This window comes from Capsella rubella, unplaced genomic scaffold, assembly GCF_000375325.1.
Source record: "Capsella rubella cultivar Monte Gargano unplaced genomic scaffold, Caprub1_0 scaffold_11, whole genome shotgun sequence".
Taxonomy (NCBI): domain Eukaryota; kingdom Viridiplantae; phylum Streptophyta; class Magnoliopsida; order Brassicales; family Brassicaceae; genus Capsella; species Capsella rubella.
This window is the reverse complement of record NW_006238913.1, coordinates 60,434-75,077: the sequence shown is the minus strand read 5'-3', so window position 1 is coordinate 75,077 and position 14,644 is coordinate 60,434. Positions and strand designations below refer to the sequence as shown.

At 35.8% G+C, this 14,644-nt stretch overlaps 1 protein-coding gene across 1 annotated transcript; it reads left to right on the top strand.

Annotated features, from left to right (window-relative positions):
• Positions 1 to 8,988: 8,988 nt before the first annotated feature.
• Positions 8,989 to 10,536, top strand: LOC17874562 (pentatricopeptide repeat-containing protein At1g07740, mitochondrial). Its single transcript, XM_023778692.1, has one exon. It carries the CDS (start codon positions 9,033 to 9,035, stop codon positions 10,413 to 10,415), a length of 1,383 nt encoding a protein of 460 aa, XP_023634460.1. The 5' UTR covers positions 8,989 to 9,032; the 3' UTR covers positions 10,416 to 10,536.
• Positions 10,537 to 14,644: the final 4,108 nt, after the last annotated feature.

Genomic DNA, 14,644 nt, shown 5'->3' with positions numbered 1-14,644 from the left:
TAGATCTAGAATATTAATAACACTGAAACGTTTAAAAATTTTAAAAATATTTAAAATATTTTAAACTTTATATGTAGTTAACAATCATTCCCGTCTTACAACACATCCCATCATATATTCGCCAAAAAGTTTAAACCCATGTTTATAGTCCCGTCATTCGTAGTTGGAAGGTTATAATCTTATTTATAAAGGTTCTGAACCATTATCAAAAAAAATCTACCGATATGGGATGTTGTACGTATGCTAAAAACATTTATAATATACATCCATTTAAAAAAAAGTCAAATTGCAATATATGCGAAAAAAAAAATTTTGTGTTTTTATTATACATAAGTTTTATGTAATAAAATAAATTAAAAACAAATAAAATCATATAAAGATTTTGGAGAAATATTTGAAAAAAGCTGGATTACAAGTAATGATATTATATTTATTAGGGAGAGATTTTAGGGATTTTGTTAAAAATGATTATTATTATTTTTCAAAAATTTAACTAAATAATTAATGTCAATGGCATAGCTTTGTAAATAACTTCGAAGTCCAAGTTTTTTTTTTAAAATGCTGCAAAAATGTTAATATAGATTGAACTGTGAAATTAATAATATTATTTTTTTTGGTAATATCAACTCAAACCCGTTCAGTCTTACAACCTGTCCCGTCATATAATTTGTTTGAAGCATATTACAACTTTCCCGTCTTATACCTAGTCATGTCATATAATCATAAAAAAAAAATATATGTTTTAAAAAATGACAAATTCAATATTTTATTATATAAAGTTTGGTTTTCAAAGTTAGTCATTAACAAGATCGCGACATGTGTTAATTATGAAGGATAGGATGTTGGCACGTATCTAATTTTGTTAATATTTAAATGAAAGTATAAATATTCTTAACCATGTAAAAAAAGGAAATATATAAAATAAGTTTTCTTAAACTTTATAAATTAAAAAAAATTTAAAAGTTGTACATATGTTAATATGTCTTATTATGAAGATAATGATTTAAAGTTTACAATTAAACGAGATTATATGTCTGTCTTTGTCTACTGAGGAGGATTAAGGTCTAATTATATGTCGGTCTTTGTCTACATAAGAAGATTAAGGTTTAGATTTTAATTTTACAACTAAAACTTGTTATATGTTTGTTTGAGTTTATCTATAAGAATTACAGTTTAGCTTTATAAATGAGAATTATGGTTTAGGTTTAAAATTAAATGAGATGATATGTCCCACCTTGGCTTTCAAAGTTACCAACTAACATGATCATAATAAGTGTCAAGTAAAACATAAGTTGTCGCTGTGTGTTATATCTAATTTTGTTAATATCAAGATAGCTTAGTTTTCAAAGTTACCAACTAAAGTTATCATCATAAATGTCAAGTAAAACATAAGATGTCGCCATGTGTTATATCTAATTTTAGCTCTTATGTTAACCATTAGATGAACAAAAGGAAAAAGAAGAAAAAGAACAATACTCAACGGAATAAACAATTTATGTGGAATGAAAGGAAAAGATGTAGAAAAGGAACAAAATCATAAATGGTAACCCAACAATAACAAAATATTTTATAATATATTAAATAAACAAATCAAATTTCAATGAATAATAAAACTACTGATACTACTTATAATTTATAGATAACAAAATTTACGTTGATTTTAGATAAAGTTTTACTAATAACCTTTTTATAATACCTTTTTGCAAAACTACCATTTTTTATTGGGATTATTGGGCCTAATGGGCTACTTTGGTTTATGTTATTGTTGTATTTAGGTTAAACATTTATTGTGGTTGTATATAAGGCAACTGCCTTCGACAATGTGAAATAAGAAACCTTTTACAACTTCATAGATTTGTAACATGGTATCAGAGCTAAACCTGAACTATTAACAAGGGTTTGTTTGATTCTGTTTCTGCTTCAAAACAGAGTTTTCTTTCTCTTTTCTATTGTTTCTATCCTTTGACCTCTGTTTTCAACTCTCTCTCTCTAGTTGAATTCTCTCTTTTGCGAATGGAAATGGGTACAAACGGTTCATCTTCCTCGTCTTCCATGACTGACCATTCGGTTCCTGCTCGTGTTGAAACTAGGCGCACAATCTCTCCATATGATTTAACGTCTGGTGACAAAAGGGACTTTGATCTCTAAACCTCTACTGTGCAGATCTAACTAAGATGAATGGGCTAACAACATTTGTCTTGCTCTCAAAGCTAGAAAGAAATTTTGATTTGCTGATGGGTCAATCCCACAACCGGATGAATCTTCTCCTGACTTTGAAGATTGGATTGCAAATAACGCTCTTGTTGTTTCCTGGATCAAGCTCACGAATGATGAGAGCTTCTCATCCTCTCTCTCACACACTGATGATTCTCATGAGCTGTGGTCACACATTCAGAAACGATTTGGGATAAAGAACGGTCAGCGTGTTCAACATCTTATAAGCGAGTTGGCGAATTGTCGGCAGAAAGGTCTTGCTATCGAAGCTTATTATGGTAAGCTCACTCAATTGTGGAGGAGTCTCGCTGATTATCAACGAGCTAAAACGATGGAAGAAGTTCGCAAGGAACGTGAGGAAGACAAACTACACTAATTCCTCATGGATCTCGACGATACGTTGTACGGTGCGGTGAAATCTGATCTTCTCTCTCGTGTTCCTCTACCTACTCTTGAAGAAGCGTACAATGCTCTCACCCAGGATGAAGAATCAAAGCTTCTTGGTCGTCTCGTGGATAAACGCCCGGATACCATGAGTTTCGGGGTCCAAGCCACTTCATCTCTGCATCATAATTATGAAAATAGAGGTTCCTGTTCTGTTTGTGGTCGAAAAGGACATGGGACTGAAAATTGTTTTCGTCGTATTGACTACCCTCCTTGATGGCCTAATAAACCTCGCAACAAGACTGGAAATAATTTTCAGAAAAACAACTCCTCATCAAATGCAGCTGGACGTGGAAATCAAACAGTGGCTGCGGGTTTGTCAAAGAGCAAACCATCTGACTTTGCTCAGGCACATCATGTTCTCACTTCCAACACTAATTCTTCATCTCTGACTTCGGCGGATCGTGTTGGTCTCATTGGTTTAAACGATGGAGAGTGGAAGTTGCTTCAGGCCATGCTTGAAGAACGCAAACGTACCTCCACTGAACATTTGTCTGGTATGTTTTTTCTTCAATCATGGATTATTGATACAGGAGCCTCGAATCACATGAAAGGGTCTCTTGAATTTTTGGTTGATGTCTGTGATATTGCTCTGGTTATGATTAAACTTCCTGACGGTCGTTTTACAACTTCTACTAAGCATGGTCGTGTTGTGTTTGGTTCTTCTATGAGTCTTCGGGATGTTTTATTTGTTGATGGGCTTCGGTGTCATCTCATTTCAGTATCTTAGTTGACACGTGAAAGAGGTTTTGTTTTTCAAATCACTGACAAGGTTTGTGTTATTCAGGACCGCATCACAAAGACGCTGATTGGCGCCGGTGAGCAGTTGAATGTACTTTATTTCTTTAGGGGAATGGAGATGGCTGCAGCAGTAACACAGGTGGACTCCAAATCGCCTGATGTTTGGCATAAACGTCTTGGACACCCTTCTTCTACGGCAATGAAGTTGTTGGCATTTTCTGATTTTTGGAATAGTTCTTTTGATTCTACAAAGTGTGAGATTTGTATTCAAGCTAAGCAGACCCGAGATACTTTTCCTTTGAGTTCTAATAAGACAACATTTGCTTTTGAATTGATTCACTGTGATCTTTTGGGGTCCTTATTGATCTATGGCTTTGTGTGGGTCTAGGTATTTTCTGACAATTCTCGGCAATTATTCTCGTGCGGTTTGGATATATTTATTACCCACTAAGCAAGCTACTCCTAGTCATCTCAAGAATTTTTTAGCTCTTGTAGAACGACAATTTTCCAGCCATGTTCGCACTATTCGTAGTGATAACGGCTCAGAGTTTATTTGCTTGACAGATTTCTTTGCACAACACGGTATTGTTCATGAAACTTCTTGCGTCGGAACTCCACAGAAAAATGGACGTGTCGCGAGAAAACATCGCCACATATTAAATGTTGCTCGCGCTCTCCGTTTTCAAGCAAATTTACCCATCGAATTTTGAGGACATTGTGCTCTCACAGCGGCTTTTGTGATTAATCGCACTCCCACACCCTTATTACAAGGGAAGACTCCGTATGAAATGATTTAAATCACCTCCTTTGAATCATATTCACGTTTTCGGATGTCATTGCTACGTTCACAACCAGAAGCATGGTGGAGATAAATTTGCTTTACGAAGTGTGAAATCTGTGTTTCTCGGGTGTCCATTTGGCAAGAAAGGATGGCGTGTATACAATCTTGAAACTGGTGTGGTTTCCGTGTCTAGAGATGTTATTTTTGATGAATCGATTTTTCCATATGCTGAAGCACCTTTGCCATCTTCTCCATTAGATAGTCTACTTGTTTCTTTTCCGGTCGCGATTGATGACTCTCTTGTCAGTCCGTCGTCTGCTCTAACTTCTCCTCTTTGCGAATTATCTCCATTTATTGCGACTCCAGTTCCTCCCCTTGACGACTCTCATGTGCCGCATACTTCGATATCCTTGTCGTCATCATCCTTTGATGACGATAACGATTCTGATGTTGAACCGGTTTCTTCTTCTGAAACTGAACCGGTCTCTTCGTTGGATGATACTGTTCCGGATTCTTCCTCCTCTGGCGACGAACCTGATGTAGAACCTGAACAGCTTGCTTTTGGTCATAGAAAGAGGAATCCTCATGTTCGGTTTGCTGATTATGTTGCTCATCTTCTCTACACACCATACCCATCTGGAACTCTATATCCGATTGACAATTACATGACCAGCAGTCAATTTTCTGATTGATATCAACAATTTTTGCTTGCTATCACTTCCGGTGTGGAACCACGACATTACAAAAACGCAGTTGAAGATGAAAATTGGCGTCTTGCGGTTAAAGATGAGATATATGCTCTTGAGGAAAGTGGAACTTTTACTATCGAAGATCTTCCTCCCGGGAAGACGGCTCTTGGCTGCAAATGGGTTTTTCGTTTAAAATATAATTCGGATGGTTCTCTTGAGCATCAAAAAGCACGGTTGGTAGCTCTTGGAAATTTTCAGAAGGAAGGTATAGACTACAATGAAACCTTTTCTCCTGTGGCAAAAATGGTTACTATTCACGCGTTTATTCAACAAGCGGCTTCGTTAGATTGGGAAGTGCATCAAATGGACGTCCAAAATGCATTCTTACATGGCGATCTCGATGAGGAAGTTTACATGCAACTTCCTCCGGGGTTTCGTGATACTCCGATCCATAAGGTGTGTCGTCTTCGCAAATCGCTTTATGGTCTTTAACAAGCGCCTCGATGTTGGTTTGAGAAACTTGTTATCTCTTTGACGGAGTATGGTTTTGACACTAATGAGGCTGACCACTCTTTGTTTTCTCTCGAACAAGGCACTACACGGCTACATGTTTTGGTCTATGTCGACGACTTGATCATTACGGGTAGTTCTTTAGATGTTATCAATCGTTTTAAAGAGTATCTTCATACATGTTTTCACATGAAGAACCTTGGCATCTCACAATATTTCTTGGGTATTGAATTGGCTCGCAGTCTGGACGGTATCTATTTTGTGTCAACGAAAGTGTGCTCTTGATATTATTGCCGAAACTAATTTTCTTGGTGTGAAACCAGTCACCTTTCCTCTCGAGCAAAACCACAAGCTTGCTCTTGCGGACGGTGAAGTTTTTCCTGAACCTTCTGGGTATCGTCGTCTTGTTGGTCGCCTTATCTACCTCAGTTGCAAACGTCCGGAACTCTCATATGCGATACATATCTTATCTCAGTTTATGAAGACTCCAAAAAAAGAGCATTAGGAAGCTGCTCTACGTGTTGTTCAGTTTCTCAAGAACAGTCCTGGACAAGGTATTCTAATCCGTTCTAAAACCGATCCTACTTTCTCTGCTTGGTGCGATTCTGATCATGCTGCATGCCCTTTAACGCGACGGTCGCTTACAGGCTGGTTTATTCAGCTTGGTGGTTCTCCTCTATCTTGGAAGACAGTTAAACACAAGGTTGTCTCCCGATCTTCAGCAGAAGCCGAATACCGAGCTATGGCGAACACGGTCAGTGAACTTTTGTGGCTGCGTCAACTTCTTCCCATTCTTGGTATTGACTGCTCTAAACCGATCATTCTTCATTCCGATAGCTGATCGACTATCAACTTGGCTGAGAATCCCGGCTATCATGCACGAACCAACATGGGGGTACAGACTGTCACTTCATACGTGATGAAATCATTCGTGGTGTTATTAAAACCAAACATGTTCATACTTCATCTCAGCTGGCTGATATTATGACTAAAGCGTTGGGACAAAAGGAGTTAGAAGTTTTTCTTTCCAAGCTGGGTGTTCTCAATCTCCACACTCCACCTTGAGAGGGGGTATTGGGATTATTGGGCCTAATGGGATACTTTGGTTTATGTTATTGTTGTATTTAGGTTAAACATTTGTTGTGGTTGTACATAAGGCAACTAACTGCCTTCGACAATGTGAAATAAGAAACCTTTGACAACTTCATAGGTTTGTAACATTTTTAGCCATTTTCATTTTTGCCCTCTCATAAAATTTAATGGCCATTTTACCCCTAATTGAAAGAATATTCTTTCCTTTGGATGAAATATTCCTTCTAAAAACTTTTCTGCCAAAATTATCCTGCCAAAAGATTTTCCGACTAAAATTTTCCTGCCAAAAATTTTTCCGACAAAATTTTCCCGTACAAAAATTCCGAAAAAGTTTTCCCGCAAAAAAATATTTTGTAACCAAATTTTTTTAAAAAGGTTTACAAGGATTTTTAAAGGGTCTTTTAAAGGATTTTTAAAGGGTCTTTTAAAGGATTTACAAGGGTTTTTAAAAGATTTACAAGGGTTTTTAAAGGGATTTACAAGAATTTTTAAATGGTTTTTTAAAAGATTTATAATGGTTTTTAAAGGGCTTTAGAAACTTGAAAAGGTTTTTGAATAGTTTCTAAAGGTTTTAATAAGTTTTTAACAGTTTTTAAAGGATTTACAAGGATTTTTAAAAGATTTTCAATTGGGTTTTAAAAATTTACAAGGATTTTTAAAGTGTTTTTAAAAGGATTTACAAGTGTTTTAAAAGGATTTACAAGTGTTTTTAAAGGCATTTAAAAGGATTTAAAAAATGGTTTGAAAAGGATTAAAAAGAATTTTTAAAGATATTTACAAGGATTTTAAAAAACGTTTTAAAGGATTTACAAGGGGTTTGAAAGGGGTTTAGAAGTTTACAAAGGTTTTTAAAGGGTTTACAAAGGTTTGTAAAGGCATTACAAGGACTGTAAAATGAGTTTTTAAGGATTTACAAGGGTTTTAGAAGTTTACAAAAGTTTTTATTAAAGGATTTACCATGGTTATAAGGGGTTTAAAGGGATTTACAAGTGTTTATAAATGTTAGAAAATGATTTACAAAGGTTTTAAAAGGTTTACTAAAGTTTTGAAAGGTTTTGGATGACTTTTAAAAGATTTACAAGGGTTTTTACATAAATTTTTTTAAGGGTATTAAAAATATTTACAAGGTTTTTTAAAAGTTTTTTTGAGGAATTGTGGAAAAATGGCTGAAACTTTTGGCGGGAAAACTTTTTGTCAAAAATTGTCGGCAGAAATTTTTTTTGTCGGAAATTTTTGGCGGGAAATTTGGCGAGAAATTTTTCGGAAGGAATATTTTTTTTGTTGGAAAGAATATTCCTTGAAAAAAGATTCCTTTTTTCATCATGCGTTTATATTAAGGTAGGGTAATTTAGTCATTTGTACATTGAAAAAAGTATTATTGAAAATGGATACCCAGTGAGGGTATTTGTAGAAAATGGTATCATAAAAAGGTTATTTGTGCGAATCCCCCTTGATTTTAATATATATCTTTGAATTAAGTTAATATATTTGTATGTAAAAATTAATAATTCATATTAACCTATTATAAGACTGTAGTAATTTAAAATACTTTTTATTTATGATATAAACATCTCTTAAATATATTTTACTAATCACAAAATTTTAAATAATAAATTAAGTATTATTTAACATTAAATTTATATTAAAAAATATTTTTTATGTTAATACATGGTAAAAATATGAAAATTATTGTACTATGAGATTAAAATATTGTTAATAAACCAAAAAAAAATATTTATTTTAAAATAAAAACGAATTTTAATATTTGCTCCTTTTTTGTTCCATTTTGGTCTTCGTTCATTTTGGGGGAAAACATTTTTGTTCTATTATTCTTCATTTTATGAGGAATGTAGAGGAATCAAGTTGAAACAATATTCCTTGTAAATGGTAAAAATTTGAAGAATAAAATAGAATGTGACATTCCTTCTTATTCTTTTCCTAAATCATAGTTATCAATTGAGGCCTTAGTTGGTATTAAGATAGCTTGGTTTTCAAAATTACCGACTAACGTGATCATGATAAGTGTCGAATAAAACATAAGATGTCGCTACATGTTATATCTAATTTTGTTAATATTACGATAAAAATAGAATTTTCTGAACCAGAAAAAGAAAAATTATTAAATATTATATATTATATATTCAATTTTTTTTTAAAGTTAAATTATTAATCTAATCTTCGCTGAGATCTATCATAGAGATTAGGGATTACGATTATACGAGATTATAAGTTAGTTTTTAATTATAAAAGAGGATTAAAATATTTTGTAATTAATTTTTTTAATCTTTTACTCAACAATGCTATAATTTATTTTTAATTTTTTTGTGTTTATTTGCGCTTTTATATAAACTTCTTTACAAATTACTTTATCAGTTTATTGTACATAACAACAAAATTTAGATTGATGTTAACGTGAAAAGACTTTTACCGTCAAATTTAATAATAATTAATTAATTTTTATAAATTATAATAAATTGCATACTCCAAGAATGATTTTTTTGGTTGGTTGGTGTTTATTCATTGCTTGAAGCAGAGCAAGGGAAGAAGACGTAGAGAATCCAATGCGAAGAAGACTATTTTCTTCTGTTCTAGTTACTAATCGCTGCATCTTGTCTCGACAACATTACTACACATCTCGACATGACAAACCCACAAAGAAAGCCAATAGCCATGAACCAACACACAAGTTCACCAGGAAGCCATGGGAGGAGGTGTCATTTCTCACCGATCTCAAAGAGATTGAAGAACCAGAGGAAGCTCTTGCTCTCTTCAACCAATACCAGGAAATGGGTTTCCGACATGACTACCCATCTTACTCTTCTCTCATCTACAAGCTTGCCAAGTCCCGTAACTTCGACGCTGTCGATCAAATTCTCCGCTTGATCCGCTATCGAAACGTTCGGTGCAGAGAATCACTCTTCATAGCGTTGATTCAGCATTATGGGAAAGCTGGTTCCGTAGATAAAGCCGTCGATGTTTTCCACAAAATGACTTCCTTTGATTGTGTTCGTACGATTCAGTCTCTGAACACACTCATCAACGTTCTCGTCGATAACAGCGAGTTGGAAAAAGCTAAAAGCTTTTTCGACGGAGCAAAGGATTTGCGTTTACGTCCCAATTCAGTCTCGTTCAATATATTGATCAAAGGGTTTCTTGATAAATGCGATTGGGAAGCTGCCTGCAAGGTGTTCGATGAAATGCTTGAGATGGAAGTGCAACCAAGTGTTGTGACATACAATAGCCTAATTGGATTCTTATGCCGAAATAACGATCTGGGTAAGGCAAAGAGCTTGCTTGAAGATATGTTCCAGAAAAGAATACGCCCGAATGCTGTGACATTTGGGTTGTTAATGAAAGGTTTGTGTTGTAAAGGAGACTATAGTGAAGCGAAGAAGTTGATGTTTGATATGGAGTATCGTGGGTGTAAACCAGGCCTTGTGAATTATGGTGTTTTGATGAGTGATCTTGGAGTGAGAGGGAAAATCGACGAGGCAAAACTTCTATTAAGCGAGATGAAGAAAAGACGAATAAAACCAGATGTTGTGATCTATAATATTCTGGTAAACCATCTTTGTACTGAGGGTAGAGCCACCGAGGCTTATAGAATTTTGACCGAGATGCAGATGAAAGGCTGTAAGCCGAATGCAGCTACATACCGTATGATGGTTGATGGGTTTTGTCGTATTGGAGATTTTGATTCAGCGTTGGATGTTTTGAATGCAATGCTTGCAAGCAGACACTTTCCCACACCTGCAACATTTGTATGTATGGTTGCTGGGCTGATAAAAGGCGGTAACTTGGACCATGCTTGCTTTGTGTTAGAGGTAATGGGAAAGAAAAAATTAAGCTTTGGATCAGGTGGTTGGCAAAACCTACTTTGTGATCTCTGCATCAAAGATGAAGGAATTTGTTGTGAGGCTTTGTCAGACGTTATTTCTATCTAATTTTAATCATTAAGAAGAAATTCTTATGCTTGTTTTATTTCCAAGTTGAAAATGGAAAAGGGTGGCTGATCAAAAAGCACCATCAATGACGTGAATTGGTATATGAAAATATGGTTTTGTATTTAACTAGATTTTAACCCGCGGTACACCGCGGGATAAACATTTTCTTTGTAATTCATGTTTTTAAAAATTGATATTGTTGGAGTTTATTTAGAGATTATCACGATTGCATAATATCAAACTTTAGTAAATAAGTTTAATTATACATGTTTTATATCGGTGTTGTTAAAAAAATAGTAAAATAACCCGTATTGAACTGTGAGATTAATAATATTAGATTTTCTTACTAATACCAACTTAAACCCGGTTCTTCTTACAACCCGTCCCATCATATAATATGTTGGAAGCATATTACAACATTTCACGTGTTATACCCCATCATGTCATATAATCGCCACAAAAATAAATCCATGTTTAAAAATTGGCAAAGTCAATAATATTTTAGAATAAACTTGGTGTAGAGCTAAAATATGAATAACACTCAACTTTTTAAAAGTTTTAAAATATTTAAAATATTTTAAACTTTATGTGTAGTTAACAATCATTCTCGTCTTACAACCCGTCCCGTCATATATTCTCCAAATTAAACCCATGTTTATAGTCCCATTATTCGTAGTTGGAAGGTTATAATCATATTTATAAAGATTCTGAACCATTATCAAAAAAATTCTACTCGATATGAGATGTTGTACATAAGCTAAGAATAGTTGTAAGATATGTCCGTTTTAAAATATTCAAATTGCAATATATGCGAAATTGTTTTTGTATTTTTATCATACATATGTTTTATGTAATAAAATAAATTAAAAAACAAATAAGATCATATAAAGATTTTAGGGAAATATTTGAGAAATGTGGAAAATAAGAAATGATATTATATTTATTAGGGAGAGATTTTAGGGGTTTTGTTAAAAATGATTATCATTAGTTTTTAAAATTTTAACTAAATAATTAATGATAATGGCGTAGCCTTGTAAATAACTTCCGACTCCAAAGTTTTTATCAAAAAATGCTGCAAAAATGTTAATATAGTTGATTTCTTCACCGTCATACTGAAGAAACTCTCACAAATCTCTTAAACTTTTGAAGATATCACCAGAAACTGATACATCAAATCTACTTTCCTTACAAATAAAGTGTTGTTACTTGATATGTTCTCTTTTATGGAAGATTTGATAACTATAAAAAACAGGTATTTACAAATATAACTTATTATATAAAAATCTTTATTTATGGGAATAATTTGCTAATTTTGAAAATTTATGATTTGAGTAGAGTGAGTTATCAGATGAATATTGTAATCCATATTATTATCTTTAGTGAAATTTAACCATTTTGACACAAATTTGGTCAAAAATAACTGAATTAATCCTTTAATATTGATCATTACTAGAATGACACAATATTAATGTAAAAAGACCTATGCTTCGCTTAATGCACACAGGCGAGTCATTAGGGATGAGGTCACAAAGGAAGAGACTTTGGTTGAACCAGAGGAGCGAGATGTAATCCAGCCTACCACGACGGCGGTGCAGCCTAGACAAGCACGGAAGGCTCTGTTTCAGGAGAAGGAGTCTGAGGTCCTGACCTCTCAAGCTCTTGGTCTGGGCCGGGTGGAGGTATGGAACTGGGGTCTACATCGACGCTGCTGACGGGTTTGGGGGCATCTATCGATGATAGCCCGACTGGTGATGTGCAAGGGCTAGTGTAATTGGCTCCTGCTCAGGTCGTTGATGGCTTTGATCGTATCCAGGTCCATGACGAGCTTGGGTCTGTGGTGGATGCAGGAGATGGAGTTGCTGTCATGGAGGGTTCGCAACTGCTGAGTGGTGGGGACGGTGTATTTGGTGAAAAAGTGGAGCTGATGGACACTGGAGTGGAGCTGCTCATCAATGATGTGAAAGCGAGTGATGATGGTGCAGCCGCTGCAGAATTGATGGAGGAGGAGGAGGAGGAGCTGACTGGTTCTGAGGTCTTTGTCTCAGCTGAGGCCGTTTTTGGTACTGATGGTATGGAGGAGACTGCAAGGGAGGTGACTGGTACGGACAAGGTGCGGCGTGGGAGGGGTGTGATCATCCCGGGAGCTAGTTCTAAGAAGCGCATAGCGCAAATGCTCTCCACACCTCGCAAACGAGTCGCCCCAAAGCCAGCTGGAGCAGGTGCAAGCACAAAGACCCGTGGAGAGGATAAGGGCGACCAAGGTGGGATAAAACTACCAAACTCCAAGGGTAATATATGATAGTTTTAAGTTGAATTGCCAAGGCCTAGGTAATAAGGCAACTATTGGATATCTTAGGGATTTGTGGAAGAAACATAGGCCATATTTTCTTTTTCTATCGGAAACTAAGCATGGTTTATCTTTTTTAGAAAAATTTCAATGTCATTTCGGTTATGATAATCTTTATACGGTTGATTCTATTGGTTGTAGTGGTGGTTTGGCTCTCTTTTACAATAATAATAATAATAAAGTTTCAGTTTTATTCAAATCTAATAGATTAATTGATGTGGAGACGGTATATAAATGGAAAACGATTCATCTCACATTTGTATACGGTGACCCAGTCCCAAAAAAGAGAGATGTGGTTTGGGAACGGTTAACAAGAATGGGTCTTACTCGGTCAACTCCTTGGTTCTTAATTGGTGATCTTAACGAACTTACCGGAAACCATGAGAAACGGGGGGTAAGCTACGACATGCCTCTTCTTTCCTGGATTTTAATGCTACGATCCGGAATTGTGGCTTTTTGGAGTTCCCGGTTACCGGGGATTGGTTATCATGGAGGGGATGGAGGGATAAAATACCGATTCGATGTCGGCTAGATAGGGCTCTAGGTAATGAAGATTGGCATGAATTGTTTCCCAATACGGTAGTAGATTACTTAGACATGATTGGATCGGATCATAAGCCTATTCTGGCGGAAATTGAAGAAAAGCAATTTAGGGGTAAGCGGTGTTTTATGTTTGATAAACGGTGGATAGGTAAGGAAGGTTTAATGGAGGCCATTAGTAATGGTTGGGATGAGCCCGAAAGTAGCAGTACGGGACTGTTCATTGAGAAATTGATTAGCTGTCGCAGATCGATATCTCATTGGCGGAAAGATCAAACTCCTTTCGGGAGAGAAACAATTGAGGACCTAAAATCTAAACTTGCGGGTGCTCAGGCAGATGATGCGACGTCCCCGGGTGAGATCTATGATTTATCAGTTCGGTTAAGGGAGGCGTATAAGGACGAAGAGGTTTACTGGCAGCAGAAGAGTAGGAATCGATGGATGCGGGTCGGAGATAAAAATTCCAAATACATTCATGCGCAAACGAAGAGCCATAGAGCTAGGAACCACATCATTGGCTTATTTAATACGAGTAATACATGGGTTACGGAGAGTAAAAATATCTGTAATGTTGCTACGGAATATTTCGCGGACCTGTTCGCTACTAGTAATCCTCAGGATTTTGAGAATGGGCTACATGAGGTGCAGTAGGTTATCACGGATGACGTTGATAAGTCTGTATTTCATCGCTTTTCTAGCATGCATTCATCATCTTTTCAGCATCATTCACTTGTTGATTCACATCATATTGATCCCTTTCTGCATGTTTTACATACTTTGGTAGGTTTTATGCATATCATGCATATCTTGCATACATTGTGCATATTTGGAGTGTTTCAGGTACTTAGGAGACATGCAGAGCGAAGCAGAGGAACAAGCGTTACTCGACATGCAAACGATCGAGTGGGACGATCGAGTGAGGAGCAAGGATGCGTTGCAGTTACATTGACGTTCGAGTGAGCAGCAGACGTATACGATCGAGTGGCAGATCGAGCAGAAGGGAAGCGAAGCAGAACTACCTGTCACTCGATGCACTCACTCGAGTGACATGATCGAGCAAAGCAAAGAAGTAGCTGATGGTTTTACAGGTCACTCGACACACTCACTCGAGTGACACGATCGAGCAAAGCAGAGAAGATGGTCACTCGAGATGCTCACTCGACCAACTTAGTCAAAACAACCTTTGAACCGCTTTTACGTTGTCGTTTTATGTTTTAAGGTTTTCCCAAACATTGTTATAAATAGGCTTCATTTGGATTGCCCAAGGGACGGAGTTTTATTTTTATTAGGTTTTTGTTGTAGCCACCAAACGATCCTGAGAATTGTAATTCATATTTCTTTT